General features: G+C 68.0%; 2 protein-coding genes across 5 annotated transcripts; both read right to left on the bottom strand.

Moving 5' to 3' along the window:
* Positions 1-152: 152 nt before the first annotated feature.
* Positions 153-4927, bottom strand: CKM (creatine kinase, M-type). 2 transcript variants are annotated; one of them, XM_042805434.1, is made up of 8 exons: positions 4845-4927; positions 3680-3879; positions 2605-2759; positions 2064-2196; positions 1553-1724; positions 1114-1237; positions 494-683; positions 153-400 (listed from the first exon to the last, which is right to left on the bottom strand). In XM_042805434.1, the coding sequence occupies exons 2-8, from the start codon at positions 3870-3872 to the stop codon at positions 222-224; spliced, it is 1146 nt and encodes a 381-aa protein (XP_042661368.1). In that variant the 5' UTR covers positions 3873-3879; positions 4845-4927; the 3' UTR covers positions 153-221. The 2 variants fall into 2 exon arrangements, with proteins under 2 accessions (XP_042661368.1, XP_042661367.1); XM_042805433.1 differs by having other exon boundaries at positions 3680-3900; positions 4845-4892.
* A 2226-nt stretch (positions 4928-7153) lies between these two features.
* On the bottom strand, positions 7154-15009 carry ERCC2 (ERCC excision repair 2, TFIIH core complex helicase subunit). 3 transcript variants are annotated; one of them, XM_042805590.1, is made up of 23 exons: positions 14964-15009; positions 14437-14536; positions 14259-14336; positions 14129-14191; positions 13931-14044; positions 13724-13840; positions 12882-12998; positions 12654-12777; positions 12445-12541; positions 12224-12357; positions 11438-11606; positions 11061-11179; positions 10690-10759; positions 10520-10589; positions 10315-10416; positions 10129-10192; positions 9681-9802; positions 9502-9594; positions 9316-9388; positions 9151-9221; positions 8390-8533; positions 8120-8263; positions 7154-8013 (listed from the first exon to the last, which is right to left on the bottom strand). In XM_042805590.1, exons 1-23 carry the CDS (start codon positions 14966-14968, stop codon positions 7921-7923), a joined length of 2283 nt encoding a protein of 760 aa, XP_042661524.1. In that variant the 5' UTR covers positions 14969-15009; the 3' UTR covers positions 7154-7920. The 3 variants fall into 3 exon arrangements, with proteins under 3 accessions (XP_042661524.1, XP_042661526.1, XP_042661525.1); XM_042805592.1 differs by having other exon boundaries at positions 14437-14565; positions 14964-14982; XM_042805591.1 differs by lacking the exons at positions 7154-8013; positions 8120-8263 and having other exon boundaries at positions 8422-8533; positions 9691-9802.
* Between the last annotated feature and the right edge of the window lie 176 nt (positions 15010-15185).

Raw genomic sequence — 15185 nt, 5'->3', positions numbered from 1 at the left:
CGACCTTGGGGCGGGGGCAGAGTTAAGGTGAAGGAGGAGCTGCAAAGGCACCCCGGGGTGCTCCAGGGTGGAGGAGCACCCCTCTCGCTTGAGTGTTTGGGTGGGCATCGCCCTCTGTGTGTCCCCCCCTGACCCCAGCCCGGACGCCTGGGTTCACAGCGGCGCCCAGCAGCATTTATTGAGGCCGTTCCTGGTGAGGTGCCCAAGAAAGGGGGTGTCCCCTATTTTTGGGCAGGGATCATGTCGTCAATGGACTGGTTCTGCTCCAGCTTCTTCTCCATCTCCACCATCAGCTTCACCCCGTCCACCACCATCTGCACTTGCTCCACCTCCGAGAAGCCCAGGCGGTCAGCGTTGGAGATGTCGAAGACGGCGCCCACGGCCGCCGTGTCCACCCCACCTGGAGGAGGGGAGGGGGGGGGGGGACTGGGGTGTCAGCACCTTAGGGCACCCACCTCGTACCCCGCAGCCCCCTCGCCCCCCCCGTGCCCACCTGTGCCGCGCTTCTGGAGGCGGAGGCGCTTGAGGATCTCCTCGAACTTGGCGTGCTGGCTGAGCTTGGGCAGGCGGACGTGGACACCTCCCCGCAGCCCCGTCCCCAGGTTGGAGGGACAGGTCAGGATGTAGCCCAGGTGCTCCGTCCACATGAAGGGGTGACCCGCCTTCTTGAAGATCTCCTCAATCTTGGGGGACACACACACACACACACCCCACACACGTGGGACTGGGTCCCCACTCCCCACCGTCCTGACCCCCAGCCTGGGGGGCACCACTGCCACCACCTTCCCAGGAGACCCCCCAGTGTCCTCTGTGCCCAAAAACGTGCCCTCAGCCCCGCCATGCCCTAATGTCCCTCATGTCCCTCCCATGCCCCGCTATGTCCCTCGATGTCCCCCAACGCACCCCTGACCCCAACGTCCCCGTTGTGCCCGTGCACCCATGACACGCCACGTCCCTCGTGCCACCCCCATGTCCTCCTGTGTCCCCCATATCCCCATGTGTCCCCCAAGCCCCTCCATGTCCCCCACATGCCCCTATGTCCTCCAAGGGCCCAATGCCCCCCGTCCCCCATGCCACCCCACCCTCCTCCCCCACCCCAGGGCCCTGACCCACCTTTTTAAGGCCAACACAGAAGCGCCTGAACACCTCCTTCATGTTCCCCCCCTTCTCCATGGAGATGACACGGAGGTGGTCCTCCTCATTCACCCACACCAGGAAGGTCTTGTTGTCATTGTGCCTGTGTTGGGGTACACACACACGACACCCCCACCCTCAGCAGTGGCGCGGGCCTCCAGGCACCTCCAGATTCATCTGGGTGGCCCCTACATGCCCCCCCCCTCCCCTCCAACCCCAAGGTGTGACCCCAATATGTGGGTGCACCCTGCATCCCCCCCAAGGTGGGATTCAGGTGCCTGGGGGGCTTTAACTGCCTGCCCCCTCCGCCCCCCCAGGTGGGACCCTGCTCTCCGGGCGTGCCTTGCTCCCCTCCCAGTTGGGGTCCCCAGCGTGTGGGTGCCCCCGCAGATGGGACTCTGCTCTCAGGGTGCCCCACCAGATGCCGCGAGCGTCGGGCCAGTCGCGGGCCATGCCCGAGGCCAGCAGCAGCGGCGACACGGGCTTGTCGAAGAGGAAGTGGTCGTCGATGAGCTGCTGCTGCTCCTGCTCCGTCATGGCCTTCAGCGGGTAGTACCGGCCCTTGAACTCCCCCTCCAAGCTATTCAGGGCTGGGGGAGAGGGCGGGGTCACGGCACGGACACGCCCACACACCCTCCCAAGGCCACACCCGCCCGCTGGCCACACCCATATGCTCAGGCCTCGCCCATCGGCCACACCCACCACCGGGCACGTGGGCCCGGCCAATGGCGGCGCTCGCACGCAATTGTGCCACACCCATCTCCACCCATTCCCCCCCAGCCACGCCCGTAAACCACGCCCCACCATGCCACGCCCACACCCCGCAACAGCCACACCCGAGCCCCGCCCCACCCTGTGCGCACTGGCCACGCTCCCTTCCACTCCGGACCACACCCTATGGCCTCGCCCCGATAGGCCCCGCCCCTCACCGTTGACGGACAGCTTCTCGATGGCTCGGCGCTCCCCCCGGCTGCAGTGGGGGGGCAGGGAGTAGCCCTTGATGCTGCGCCCGGTGCGCACCCGGCTGCTCAGCACGTACTTGGGGTCCAGGTCGTCCCCCCCCTGCCCAAAATACCAGTGGGCCCCGTGTGGCCAGGAGCCTGGGACACCCCCCTTCTCCCCACACCCCCTCCCGGCTCAAGAGGGACCCAGGCTGCCAGGCACCCCAATTTCCCCCATCAACCCCACCACCACCCACCCCAGCACCCCAGAGGGCACCCGTGTCCCTTTGTCCCCACGGCCCAGGTGTCCAGGAGCCTGAGGCACACCCCCACACACACACACCCCCCCAGTCACCCCTCTCTCCCAGCTCAGCAGGGATCCACTCATCCAAGCACCCCAAAACCCCCATCCCACCACCCTCCCAGTTGGCACCCATGTCCCCAAAGGGTCCCAGGTGTCTGGCTACATCCCCCCCCGCTCCCTCACCCGTCCCCCCCCCCCCCGCCCCACCCCGGGGGTGCCCGGGACCTTGAGGTTCTCGTGGTTGAGGTCGGTGCGGTGCTTGTCAGTGGGTTTGTAGCCGCCGTGGCGGTCCTGGATCACCGGATCGAAGAGATCCTTGAAGACCTCGTAGGATTCCTCGTCTCCAGCCACGCAGCCCACTGTCATGATGAAGGGGTGGCCTGGGGGGGGGGGGAAAGGGGGGTGTCAGGGGGGCAGCTGGCACCACACTGGGCATCGGACACAGCACCGGGACAAGGCATGGCACCACACGTGGCAGTGGGACCAGGGCACCGGGAAAGGGTGTGGCACTGGGGCAGGGCACGGCACTAGGAACAGGGCACAGGGCATCAGCACCCAGTCTGGCACTGGGGACAGGGCACTGGTATGGGTGACAGGGCACTGGGCACCCAGTATAGTACTGAGAACAGGGCGATGACACCCGGGGTGGCACTGGGGACAGGGCTCTGGCACTGGGCACCCAGTATAGTACTGAGAACAGGGCGATGACACCCAGTGTGGCACCGGGGACAGGGCTCGGGGTCTGGGCACCCAGTATAACACTGAGAACAGGGCGATGACACCCAGTATGGCACTGGGGACAGGGCTCGGGCACTGGGCACCCAGTATAGTACTGAGAACAGGGCGATGACACCCAGGGTGGCACTGGGGACAGGGCTTGGGCACTGGGCACCCAGTATAACACTGAGAACAGGGCGATGACACCCAGGGTGGCACTGGGGACAGGGCTCGGGGACTGGGCACCCAGTATAACACTGAGAACAGGGCGATGACACCCGGGGTGGCACCGGGGACAGGGCTCTGGCACTGGGCACCCAGTATAACACTGAGAACAGGGCGATGACACCCGGGGTGACACCGGGGACAGGGGTCTGGCACTGGGCACCAACTTTGGCACTGGGGCCAGGGCAACAGCACCTGGTATGGCACTGGGGCTGGGGCACTGGGCGCCCGGTACAGTACTGGGGCCAGGGCATCGGCACCCAGTCTGGCACTGGGGGTGACCCAGAAGAGCTCGCATCTCCCGGCAGCAGCCCCGAGGAACCCCTGGGCGGGCTGGGGACCCTGCGCTGTCACCCACCGGGGTTGTCGACGCCGGTCTGGATGACGTCATCGAGGGTGAAGCCGCTGGGGGTCTCCTTGTCCCGCAGGCGCTGGTAGAGCGCGGGAGTGAGGACCTTGGCCATGTGGTTGTTGTGCTTGCTGAGGTCGGGGAACTCCTCCTCCGCCGAGAACTTCAGCTTGTACTTGTTGTGGGTGTTGCTGAACGGCATGGTGGGGCTGCGGGGAGACGGGTGGGCGCTGGGGTGGGTGGGCTGTTGTCACAGGAGGCGTGGCACGGCACAGGGCGTGGGGCAGGGCATGGGCGTGGGGCACGGCCTTGCACCAGGCACGGCATGGCACAGGGCGTGGGGCACGGTATTGGCGTGGGGTATGGCTTGGGGTTATGGCATGGCAATGGATATGGTACGGGGTGGGGCGTGGCGTGGGGCGTGGGGCACGCCGTGGGGCATGGGGCACGCCCTGCAGCATAGCACGGCGTTAGGGGACACGGCGGGCAGTAGGACCCGGGGGGTGTGTGTGTGTGTGTGTGTGTGTGTGTGTGTGTGTGTGTGTGTCTGCCGCCCCGCCCCCTTGGGCGGGGTGTGGCCATGGAGGCGTGGTCACAGTGGGTGTGTCCCGTGGGTGGGGCCGCGGTGGGTGTGGCGGGGAGGGGGCGGGGCCAGCTCGGGCAGGGCCATGTTTGGCCGGGACCGGGCCGGGACTATTTATAGCGCGGAGGGACCCGAGCACCGGGCCGGGGGGTGGAGGGGGACCGGGCACCCAGTATGGCACCGGGAGCACCCACTATGGCACCGGGAGCACCCAGTATGGCACCGGGAGCAGGGCATTGGCACCCAGTATGGCACTGGGACTGGGGTTTGGGCTCTGGGTACCCACTTTGGCACTGGGGACAGGGCATTGGCACCCAGCATGGCACTGGGGCTTGGGCACTGGGGGGCGGGGGGGGTGGTGGTACTGGGGGGTCCTGGTCCTGATTCGGGCGGTACCGGGCGGGGGGGGTGGGGGCAGTCCCGGAGGATCCGGTCGGTCCCAGCTCGGGTGGTACCGGAGGGTGCGGTCCCAGTTTGACCCCGGTGTCACCGGGAGGGGCCCCTCGGGCGGTCCCGGGGGGTGTGGGGGGGTGGGGGGTCGGTCCCGGCCGCGTTGGGTGTCGGCGGGGTCCCCAGCGGGGCCGGGGTTACCTGGAGCGACGCGGGCGGAGCGGGTCGGGTCGGGCCGGTACCGGCGGAGCAGGCGGCGGGGAGCGGTGCCGCCACCGGCTTTTATCGCCCCGGGGGCACCGGAGGAGGCGGGGGGGGGGGGGCTCCGAACCGGGCGGGGCCGGTCCCTGCCGGAGCCGCCCCCGGGGACGGGGAGACCCTCCGGCCCCCCTCGGAGCCGCCCCCGCGGTGTCGGGTGTCCGGTGGGCGCCCGGCCCGGCACCTGCCGTCCCCGCGGCCGCCGAGAGGGGTGCGCTGGGCTGCCGGCACCCCACCCCCCCCCCCCGCCCCCGGTACACCGGCACCCCCTGGAACACCGGCATCCCCCTCGCCCCAGTACACGGGCACCCCCCTGGTACACCGGTACCCCCCGGTTCCCTGGCACCCGCTCCAGGCACCCTCATTTTGCATTTCAGGGTGCACCGGGCACCCCCGGTTCTGCACAGCCCCGCACGGTGCCAGGGGACCCCTGCACCCCCCCCCCCCCGTGCACCCCCCCCCGCCTCCCCGTTACAGCCCCGCACATCGCACGCTGCCGTGTTGCACGTTGCACTGCGTGTGGCACGCTGCCCGCTGCACGCCCGTAGGGTGCGCGTCACGCCTTGCACGCTGCGTGTTGCACGCTCGGCGGTTGCACGCTGCAAGGGTGCCCGTTGCCCACCGTTGCACCGCGTGTGGCACGCTGCGTGTTGCACGCTCGGCGGTTGCACGCTGCAAGGGTGCCCGTTGTTGCACACCGCTGCAGCGCGTGTGGCACGCTGCGGCTTGCACGTCGCCCGCGGCGCGCCTGGCACGCTGTACTGGTGCGCGGCGCGCCTCGCGTGTTGCACGCTTGGGGGTGCCCGTTGCACGCTGCACCTCGCACACTGCACCGGTGCACGCCACGTCTTGCACCCCACGTGTTGCACGCTGCATGGTGCACGCTGCACCCAGGGGCGCCCAGAGCAGCACCCACCCAGCACCCGGCACGACCCCACGGGCTGCAGTGGGTGCTGGTGGGTGGGTGCTGTGGGTGCGGCGGGCACCGCGGTGGCGGGCGCGTGGCCTTGGATGACCTTGACCTCTAGAACCCACCGCGGCTCCGGTTACCCTCCCGCTGGGTGCCCAGCCAGGGCCCGGCTGCAACTGGGAGCGCTGGGAGCAACTGGGAGTGGGGGCAGAGACAGGCAGAGGGGTGGGGGGACAGGAGCAGTTGGGGGGAGGGGGGGGCGCACCTCTGTGCCAGGGTAGGGGCACCCAGCACCCGCAAATCACCACTGGGACCCAGCTGGGGGGGGTGCAGGGGTGGGGGGGGCACCCATCCTGCACCCCCATCCCCACTCTGTGGTGGCCTGGCTGGGGGGGGGGAGGGGGTGTCAGGGTGTGGGGGGGGCACCCAGAGGTGGGTGACCCCGGGCGGATCCGCTGGATCAGGGCAATTCAAGCCACCCCTCCACCTCCTTCCCCCCCCCCCCCCCGCCCCGACACCCGGTATTTTTAGGCTGGATCTGGTTACCCGGCCGGATCTGGTGTCGGCGCTGGGGGACCCCGGTGGGGGGCACGGGACGGGCGGCGGGGGTGCTGGGGTGACACCCATGGGTGGGGTGGGGGCCACTACTGAAGCCCTTCCCCCCCTCCCCAAAACCACAACCTGCACCTGTGGGGAAACTGAGGCACGGAGTGGGGGGGGCCGGTCCCCTGGGGGTCTGGGGCACCTTGAACCCCTCAGGGTGCTGGGGGGGGATGGACCCCAGCAGAGGGTCCCGCTGCACCCCAACATTGGCACCTTGAGGTCACGGAGAGGCCTGGGGGGCCCCCCATTATCTCTGAGGGTGCCCCACACCCACAGGGTGCTCCATAGCTCCAGGGGGACCCCACACCTTTGGGGGGGGGGGGCCCATGGTCTGTGAGGGACCCTGAGGATGGGGTGACCCCAAATATGTGGACACAGGGTAGGGGTGACCTTGGCCACGGGGTGTCCCCCAGCCCTTGGGGGGGGGCTGGGTCCCCAGGACATAGGTGCCCCACCCTGGTGCCTGTGGACCCCCCTGGCAGGGTAAGTTGGGGGTCCCTGGAGGGGGGTAATGTGGGGGTCCCTGGGGACAGCAGCCGCAAATCAAAAGGTGCAGCAATGCAGGGGGGCTCCTGCTTTATTGGGGGGGCTCAGGTGTATAAAAAAAGGTGAATTGAGGTGTCCCTGCATGGCCGGGGGGGGGGTCACACCTAGCAGGGGGGCCACGGGGTGTGTGGGGGGATCCAGGTCCTGCTCGGAGTGTTGGGGGGATCTCAGTCCTGCTCGGAGTTTGGGGGGGGGATCCAGGTCCTGCTCCGAGTGTTGGGGGGGATCTCGGTCATGCTCGGAGTTTGGGGGGGGGATCCAGGTCCTGCTCCGAGAGTGTTGGGGGGGATCCCCGTCCTGCTCAGAGTGTTGGGGGGGATCTTAGTCCTGCTTGGAGTTTGGGGCGGGATCCAGGTCCTGCTCCGAGAGTGCTGGGGGGATCTGGATCCTGCTCTGAGTATTGGAGGGATCCCGGTCCTGCTTGGAGTTGGGGGGATCTCCGTCCTGCTCAGAGTGTGTCAGAGGGATCTGGAACCTGCTCCGAGTGTTGGGGGGATCCAGGTCCTGCTCCGAGTGTGTTGGGGGGGATCTGGATCCTGCTCCCACCATGTACAGGGGGATCCAGATCCAGCTCGAAGTGATTTGGGGGGATCCAGGTCTTGCTCGAACATGTAGTGGGGGATCAAGTCCTGCTCTGAGCATGTGAAGGGGATCTGGTTCCCACTCCGAGCACCTCAGGGGGGGATCCAGTTCCTGCCCTGGGAAGAGGGTGGGGGGGGCTCCAGGGCCCACCCTGGGCACATGGCTGGGATCCGGATCCCACGAGTGCACGGAAAGATCCAGGTCCCCCTCCGAGCGTGTCGGGGGGCGGGGGGGGCTGCAGGTGCCACCCTCAAGCAGCTGGAGGGATCCGGGTCCCACCTTGACCACATCGGGGGCGGGGGGCTCCAGAGTCCCACCCCAAGCACACTTTGGTGGTGGTGGGGGGGTGTCACCCCATGCCCACCCGCCCTGGCCAGCTCACACTTGCTGAGCGATCTGCTCGATCCGTTGCAGAATCTCCTCCGACTGCAGCTGCTCCAGCGTCAGCAGGGACAAGCCCAGCTGGTCCTCCTGCGCCGGGAGGAGGTGAGCCGGGGGTCCCCCACCCCGCCCAGCCCCTCCAGCACTGCCGGGGGGGGTGGTTCTCCTCAGGCAGAGGGGGGGGGGCATCCTTTACCTGGTGGAAGGGCTGAGCCATCTGGCGCAGGAAGAATTTGGCCACCTGCACGGCCTCGTCCACGGTCAGGTTGAGGTTGGTGTCGGTGATGTGCTCCTGGATCCACCGCGGCAGCTTCCCCCGCTTGTCCGCCCGGGCGAAACGCTGCCGGGAGTCGGGGAAGGGGGGAAACAGGGAGGGGGGGGTTGGAAGCAGCCAGGGGGTGGAGGACTGGGGGGGGGGGGGGTGAGGGGGGCTTCTCAACCCCCCTCCCCACATCCCGGTAGCCACCTTGTCAGCGAAGACCATGAGGCCGTAGTCGGTTTTGCCGCGCAGGGCCCGGCCGACGCACTGGGCGGCGTGGCGCATGGCGTCGAAGGTGAGGAAATCGTTCTCCCGGATCTGGAACTGGTCCCGGAGGTATTCCAGCCGGGCCTGGGGCGGGGACGGGGGGTGGGGGGTGAGAAAAACACACTGGCTGCCCCACGGGTGCCTCCAGGGCAGTTGTGGGGTGACATGATGCAGCCCCAGGGTACCCTACGGGTGCTCCGCTGCGTCCCCGGGGTGCCCACTGGACCCCATATGTGCCCTACTGTGTCCCCAGGGTGCCCAGATGTGTCCCACGGGTGCCCCACTGCGTCCCACGGGTGCCCACTGGACCCCATGGGTCCCCCACTGCGTCCTCAGGGTGCCCACTGGACCCCCCACAGGTGCCCCACTGTGTCCCCAGGGTGCCCACTGTACCCCACGGGTGCCCCACTCTGTCCCCAGGGTGCCCACTGTATCCCACGGGTGCCCCACTGTGTCCCCAGGGTGCCCAGATGTGTCCCACGGGTGCCCCACTGTGTCTCCAGGGTGCCCACTGGACCCCACGGGTGCCCCACTGCGTCTCCAGGGTGCCCACTGTACCCCATGGGTGCCCCACTGTGTCCCACAGGTGGCCCACTGCGTCCCATGGGTGCCCCACTGTGTCCCATGGGTGCCCAGTGTACCCCACGGTGTCCCCAGGGTGCCCAGCTGTCCCCCACACCCCCCCTGGGGTCCCCACTCACCTTCAGGATGCGGCTCTGGGTGTAGACGTAGGGCACCCCGAACATGATGACGGCCCGGCCGTAGTGGTGCACTGAGGGGAGGGGGGTGCAAAATGGGGGGTGCTGAAGGTGCCACCAGTGTCCCCCCACCCCCGCGTCCCCCCGCCCCCACGCCCTGCCCCTCACCGAAATCGATGCCCTCCGACACTTTGCCACGGGCCACGGAGAGCAGGATGGCACCCCGGCCGTTCTCGCAGGCCTGTGAACAGCCGCCGCGTCACCGGGGAGAGGGGGGGGGGGGTGAACAACACGACACAGTTTGAGGGGGGTGACACCGGGGACAGCGACGCCCCGGGGGACGCTGCCACCCACCTCCTGGTACTTCTCCAGCGCCACGCTGGTCTCGGCCCCGTCCTGCGTCTCGATGAAGATGAGCTTGTTCCGCTGGATGTTCTCCAGGATACCCTGCCGTGGGATATGGGGGGGGGGTGGGGGTCAGGGGACCCCAGGGGACACTTTGGGGACACTTTGGGGACACCCTGGGGACGTACCTGCTCGTACCAGGAAGCCACGATGTTCTCCATGTACTGGTAACTGGTGAAGAAGGCGACGATGCCGTCGGGGACCACGGTTGACAGCTCCAGCAGCAGGTTCCCGTAGTTGCGGATGACAGCTTTTTTTGGGGGGGGGGTGGGGGGTGGGGTGTGTGTCACTATGGGGCACCCCCAGACCCCCAAAACCCACCCCGTGCCCCCAAATCTCCCTGTCACCCCTGGCCCGAGATCCCCTCAGCCCCATTTCTGTCCGGGGTACCAAGCCTGGTTCCTCCACACCTATGGTTGTAGGTCCCCATCCTTGTCCCCCCCACCTTGTCCCTGTCTGTCCTCCCCCCCAGCCCTATAACCCTGTCCTGGTGTCCCCTACAGCCCTATATCCACCCCTCCCCGTCCCTCTGCGCCCCCCCCTTCCTCTCCCCAGCCCCCCAACCCCGTTCCCTACCGATGTCCTCGCGTGTCTCAAACTTGGAGCTGATGGCCACCTGGTCATTGCCACGACCCACAATCTGCAGGGGAATGGGGACAGGGGTGACGTGGGGGTCCCCAACTTCCCCCCCCCCCGTCCACAACCCCCCCCTCCGTCCACAACCCCCCCCCCTCAAGATACACCCCAGTGCTCCCCACTCACCATAGGGCACAGGCAAGTCCGGGCCAGCGTCATGGTGAAGGTTGCCATGGTGACGGGGCGGAAATCCAAGATTTTGGGGTAAATGTCCAGTGGGGAGAGAGTCTGGGGGACGAAGAGAAAGGACGTGGGGAGGGGACGGGGGGGGGTCACCCCGGCAGCCCCTGGGGTGGGGGGGGAGGGATGGGGACGCGGCGGGGGGGCTCACCCCTGACGTGATGATGACTGACTGGAAGCGCTCGAAGACGGGTTTGATGGCGATGGAGGCGTCCATGCAGCTGGGGGGGGGGACACACACACAGACCCCTGGGGTGACACTGCCGTGTCCCCTTCCCCCCCCAGCACCCTCCCCCCCATGTCCCACCCTTCTGCCCACACCTGAAGTGCAGGATGGGGTTGGAGATGGTGGGGGTCCTGTCGTCGAAGGGCTCGATGATGATGGTGAAACCTGGGAGATTATTGGGCGGGGGGGGGGGGGGGGGCCCACTGTCAGTGCTAACCAGGGCGGGGGGCCACCCAGCACCCTCCCAAGCAGGACACAGGTTTCCGCCCACCCCCCCCCAAGGGTGCTCATCCACCCGCCCCAAGGGGGATTTATGGACCGTCCCACCACCCATGGGTGCTGATCCCCGCACCAGGCGGGGCTCACAGAGCACCCGCCCCCACCCTGCCCTCCAAGGAGGGGGGGGTGGGGGGGGGGGTGTGTCAGGGATTGCCCCCCACCTCGCCCTGGGGGCGCCCAGCCTGACCCTTGGCGTAGGTGCTGACGAGGGTGGCGAAGTTGGCGACGAGGGTGATGGCAGAGAAATCGGCCACGTCCACGATCTCCAGCGTCCACAGCAGCGAGCGCAGCCGCTCGGCGCAGAACCTGCCGGGGGACACACACCCACACCCACCCACCCCCAAATTAATCACCTGGGGACACACACACACCCCCCCAAATTAATCACCTGGGGACACACACACACACACACATCATCCCAGGGGCATCGTGTCCCCATGAGGAGGGGAAACGCCACAATTTGGGGGAGCCAGGGAGGGGAGATACCACCCTGGGAGCAGGGTTCTTTGAGGGGTGGGGGCAGGGAATGGGATTGGGGACCCCCCCCCCCATCCCCAGACTCACCGCAGGGGCTTGCGCTCGATGCAGACCTTCTCGTAGAGGTCCTTGAGGAAGGCGGGGGGGCTCTCCTGCACCACCCGCGGCCCCCGCACCCGTGCCCGCAGGTAAGCCACGAACCGCTTCAGGAACCCCACAAAGTGCTCAGCCGTCCGGATGCTGCCGGGCACGGCCTCTGCGGGGGGACACACACACACATTGGGGGGGGGGGGGGGCTCAGATAGGGACCCCTTGGCGCTCCCCCCACACCCAAAGGAGAGCCTCGGGGATCCCCCGGTTGCCTGTGCTCAGCTGGAGGGGGAGGTTGGGGGGCACTGGAGGTTGGTGTGGGGCTGGGGGCACCCCAGAAAGATCCTAAGGGGGGGGGGGGGGGCATCCCAAAAGGCAGGGGGGGGGGTCTCAGGGACCTCCAGGGTGGCTGTGCTCAGCTGGAGGGGGAGTTTGGGGGGCACCCCAAAGGGATCCCGAGGGCTGGGGGGCGGGGTCCCAATGGGCAGAAGGGTCTCAGGGACCCCCAGGGTGGCTGTGCTCAGCTGGAGGGGGAGTTGGGGGGCACCCCAAAGGGATCCCGAGGGCTGGGGGGGTCCCAATGGGCAGAAGGGTCTCAAGGACCCCCAGACACCCCCGTGCTCAGCCAGAGCAGAGATCAGGGCACACCAGCATCCCACATGGGGCTGGGGAGCGCCTCACCCCGAAAAGGGGCTCAGAAACCCCCCCTGTGCTCCTCCAGCATGGAAAGGGGTGGGGGTAGTGGGGACACCCCAAAAGATAGGCCCCCCCCCCACCCTGTACCCTGCAGGATCTCATCGGGCAGCACAGGGTTGGCGAGGTAGAGGTCGGTCTCGCGCGCCACGCCGGCCTCCCGCAGCCCCTCCACCAAGCGCCGGTACTCCTCGGTCAGCCGCCGCGCGTCCGTGTCCTTGATCCTGGGAGTGGGACGACACACACACGGTGGGGGACACGCACACACATGTAATTTGGGGTCGGGGGGGGGACACGCGGAGCCCACTTACTTTTGGATGGTGGCCTGGAGCGTGGCCACGTTGGCCTGGCAGCGGTCGAGCGTCCGGCGCGTGATGTTCACCCCCATGGAGTCGATGCAGACATTGTCTGGGGGGACGGGGTAACGCTATGTCGTGTGTGTGTCCCCCCTCCAAAGGTGACCCAGAGGGTGTCAGGTGACCCCCCCCCAGGGAAAAAGAGGGTTGAGGGGGGTGCTGACCGATATTGTGAGCCTCGTCGAAAACCACAACTGATTTTCTGGCCAATTCCTTGGAGACCAGGTCGGCGATTTTGGGATCCAACAGGTAGTGGTAGCTGTAGACAATGATGTTGGCGTGGAGGATCTGCCGGAGAGGGACACACACACACAGACATTTCAGGGACATTTGGGGACATTTAGGGACAGCTCAGCGCCCCTCCAGAACCGATGCCGGCCCCCCCCCCGTACCGAGTAGCGGGCGAGGAAATAGGGGCACCAGCCTTTCTGGCGGCCGTGAGCCTTCAGGTCGTCCAGGTTGTAGATGCCGTAGGGGATGGGCACCTCACGCCCGTGGGTGTCGAATTCCTGGGGGTGGGGGGGGGGAAAATCCAGGGCGGGGCAGCTGGGGGTCCCCAGGGGGGTCCCCGGGGAGGCGAAGGGGGCAGCCAGGGGCAGGGGGGGGCAGGGGACTGGGGAAAGGTGGGGGGGATAGGGGTGGGGGGGGAAGGGGTGGGTTGTGGCCAGGGAGCACCCCAGGGTGTTCGAGAGCTGGATGGGGAATTGGGGGGACCCCAGGGTGTTCAAGAGCTGGATGGGGAATGGAGGGGACCCCAGGGTGCTCGGGAGCCAGATGGAGAACTGGGGGGACCCCAGGGTGCTTGAGAACCTGTTAGGGAAGGGGGGCCACCCCACAGTGCTCGGGAGCTGGATGGGGAATGGGGGGAACCCCAGGGTGGTCTGGAACCAGTTAGAGAATGAGGGGGGACCCCGAGGTGCTTGGGATCCAGTTAGGGAATGGGGGGGCCCCAGGGTGCTTGGGAACTGGATGGCGAATTGGGGGGACCCCAGGGTGCTTGAGAACCTGTTAGGGAAGGGGGGGCACCCCAAGGTGTCGGGAGCTGGATGGGGAATGGGGGGGGGCCCAGGGTGCCGGGAGCTGTTGGGGACACCCCAGGGCACCCAGGAGCTGGCAGGAGACTGGGGGGGCACCCAGGGGTCCCGCAGGTGCCACGGGGGCCCCCCCGAGCAGGGGCAGGCGGGACACCCTTGGGTGCCTGTCGGGGGATCGGGGTGGGGGGGGGATCCCTCACCTCAAAGAAGCGGCAGGCGGGCAGGGATCCGTCACGCTGGTGCTGCGCCCGCACGTAGGAGGCCGTCAGGCTCAGGCATCGGCTGTCCACCTCCTTCCCAAAGCGCAGCGAGGACACCTGCACCCCCCGTGGTCACCCCGCTGTCACCGAGATCCCCCTGGGATCCCTCCCCCCCCCAAGCCGGATCCCACTCGGTCCCCTGCCCACCTCGGGGTGGATGCAGAGGTTCTTCCTGGAGCTCAGCGCCAGTCCCAGGAACGGCACCTTCTCCCCCAGCTCCTTCTCGTAGAAATCCATCAGCTTCCGCAGCTCCTCAATCACCTGTGGTGGCAACGCTCGGACAGATCCCTCAGGATCCCCTCTGCGATCTGCTCCCCCCACCTTTCCCCCAGCTCCTCACCCCACCTTCTCAATCTCCGGCACCGTGCGGGAGCAGTAGATCAGTTTGGTGACATCCAGCGGCTGGGCCTGGGGAGAGAGGTGATGCCAGGATCTGCTAGGCTGGGATCAGCTGGGATCAGGCGCTGGTGCTCACCCGCTGATAGGCAACGATGAGCGACAGCAGTGACACCGTCTTCCCAGTCCCCGAGGGCATCTCCAGGACGCCGTGGCCCTGCCGAGAGAGCAGCAGCGTCACCCCAGCGGGGACCTCCCCAGGGGTTGCGTGTGGGGGTGGATCCCAGTCTGCTGGGGACCACCAGATCCCACCATACCTTGGCGTCCAAGGTCCTCTTGAGCTCCAGCATGTAGGAGAACTGCTCAGGGTAGATGTAGTCATAGGGGAAGTAAACCACGAGGCCGTCGATGTTGAGCCTGTGAAGGGGCCAGGGAGAGGAGGATTCCTGCAAGGGATCCCACCAGATCCCACCCCAGTTCTGCGCCTGGCTGATCCCTCCTTGCCCCGGGATCGGGGTGCCCCAGCCCACTCCTGCTGTCCCCACTCTTGGCGGGCCGGCGGCCGGGATCTGGTGGGTGACAGCCCGTGGGATCCAGTGGGGGAGTCGCCGGGCTGAGGTGGCCCCGGGGAGCTCCTCCCGGTCTCAGCTCTCCATCGCTGTCCCGGCAGGGATCGCTGGGGATCCCAGCCCTCCTCCGGGCCCAGCAGCCCCCGGGATCCCCCGCAATCCCGGCCCTCCCGTGGGCTTGGCATCCCCCGGGATCCCCCCGCGATCCCGGCGCTCCCGCGGGCCCGGCAGCCCCGGGATCCCCCCGCGATCCTGCCCCCTCCCTCCCCGCTCACTTCATGGCTCCCGCCGCTTCCACACGCCGCCGGCTCCTGCGCGGCCCCGCCCCTCCGGTCCCCACCTCGGTCCGCTCCCTCCCCCATTGGACGGCGCACCACACCCCCGCCCCGCCTCCCCCTTCCGATTGGCCGCGCGCGCTGCCCATCAACGGCGCGGGGCGTGGCCGCCTGGGCCGAAGGCGAGAAGAGCGGCGCCGGGGAAGCAATCGAACGCCGAGT

Source organism: Tyto alba, unplaced genomic scaffold, assembly GCF_018691265.1.
Source record: "Tyto alba isolate M040663 unplaced genomic scaffold, T.alba_DEE_v4.0 Super-Scaffold_44, whole genome shotgun sequence".
NCBI classification, from domain to species: domain Eukaryota; kingdom Metazoa; phylum Chordata; class Aves; order Strigiformes; family Tytonidae; genus Tyto; species Tyto alba.
This window is presented reverse-complemented; position numbering and strand designations above follow the sequence as displayed.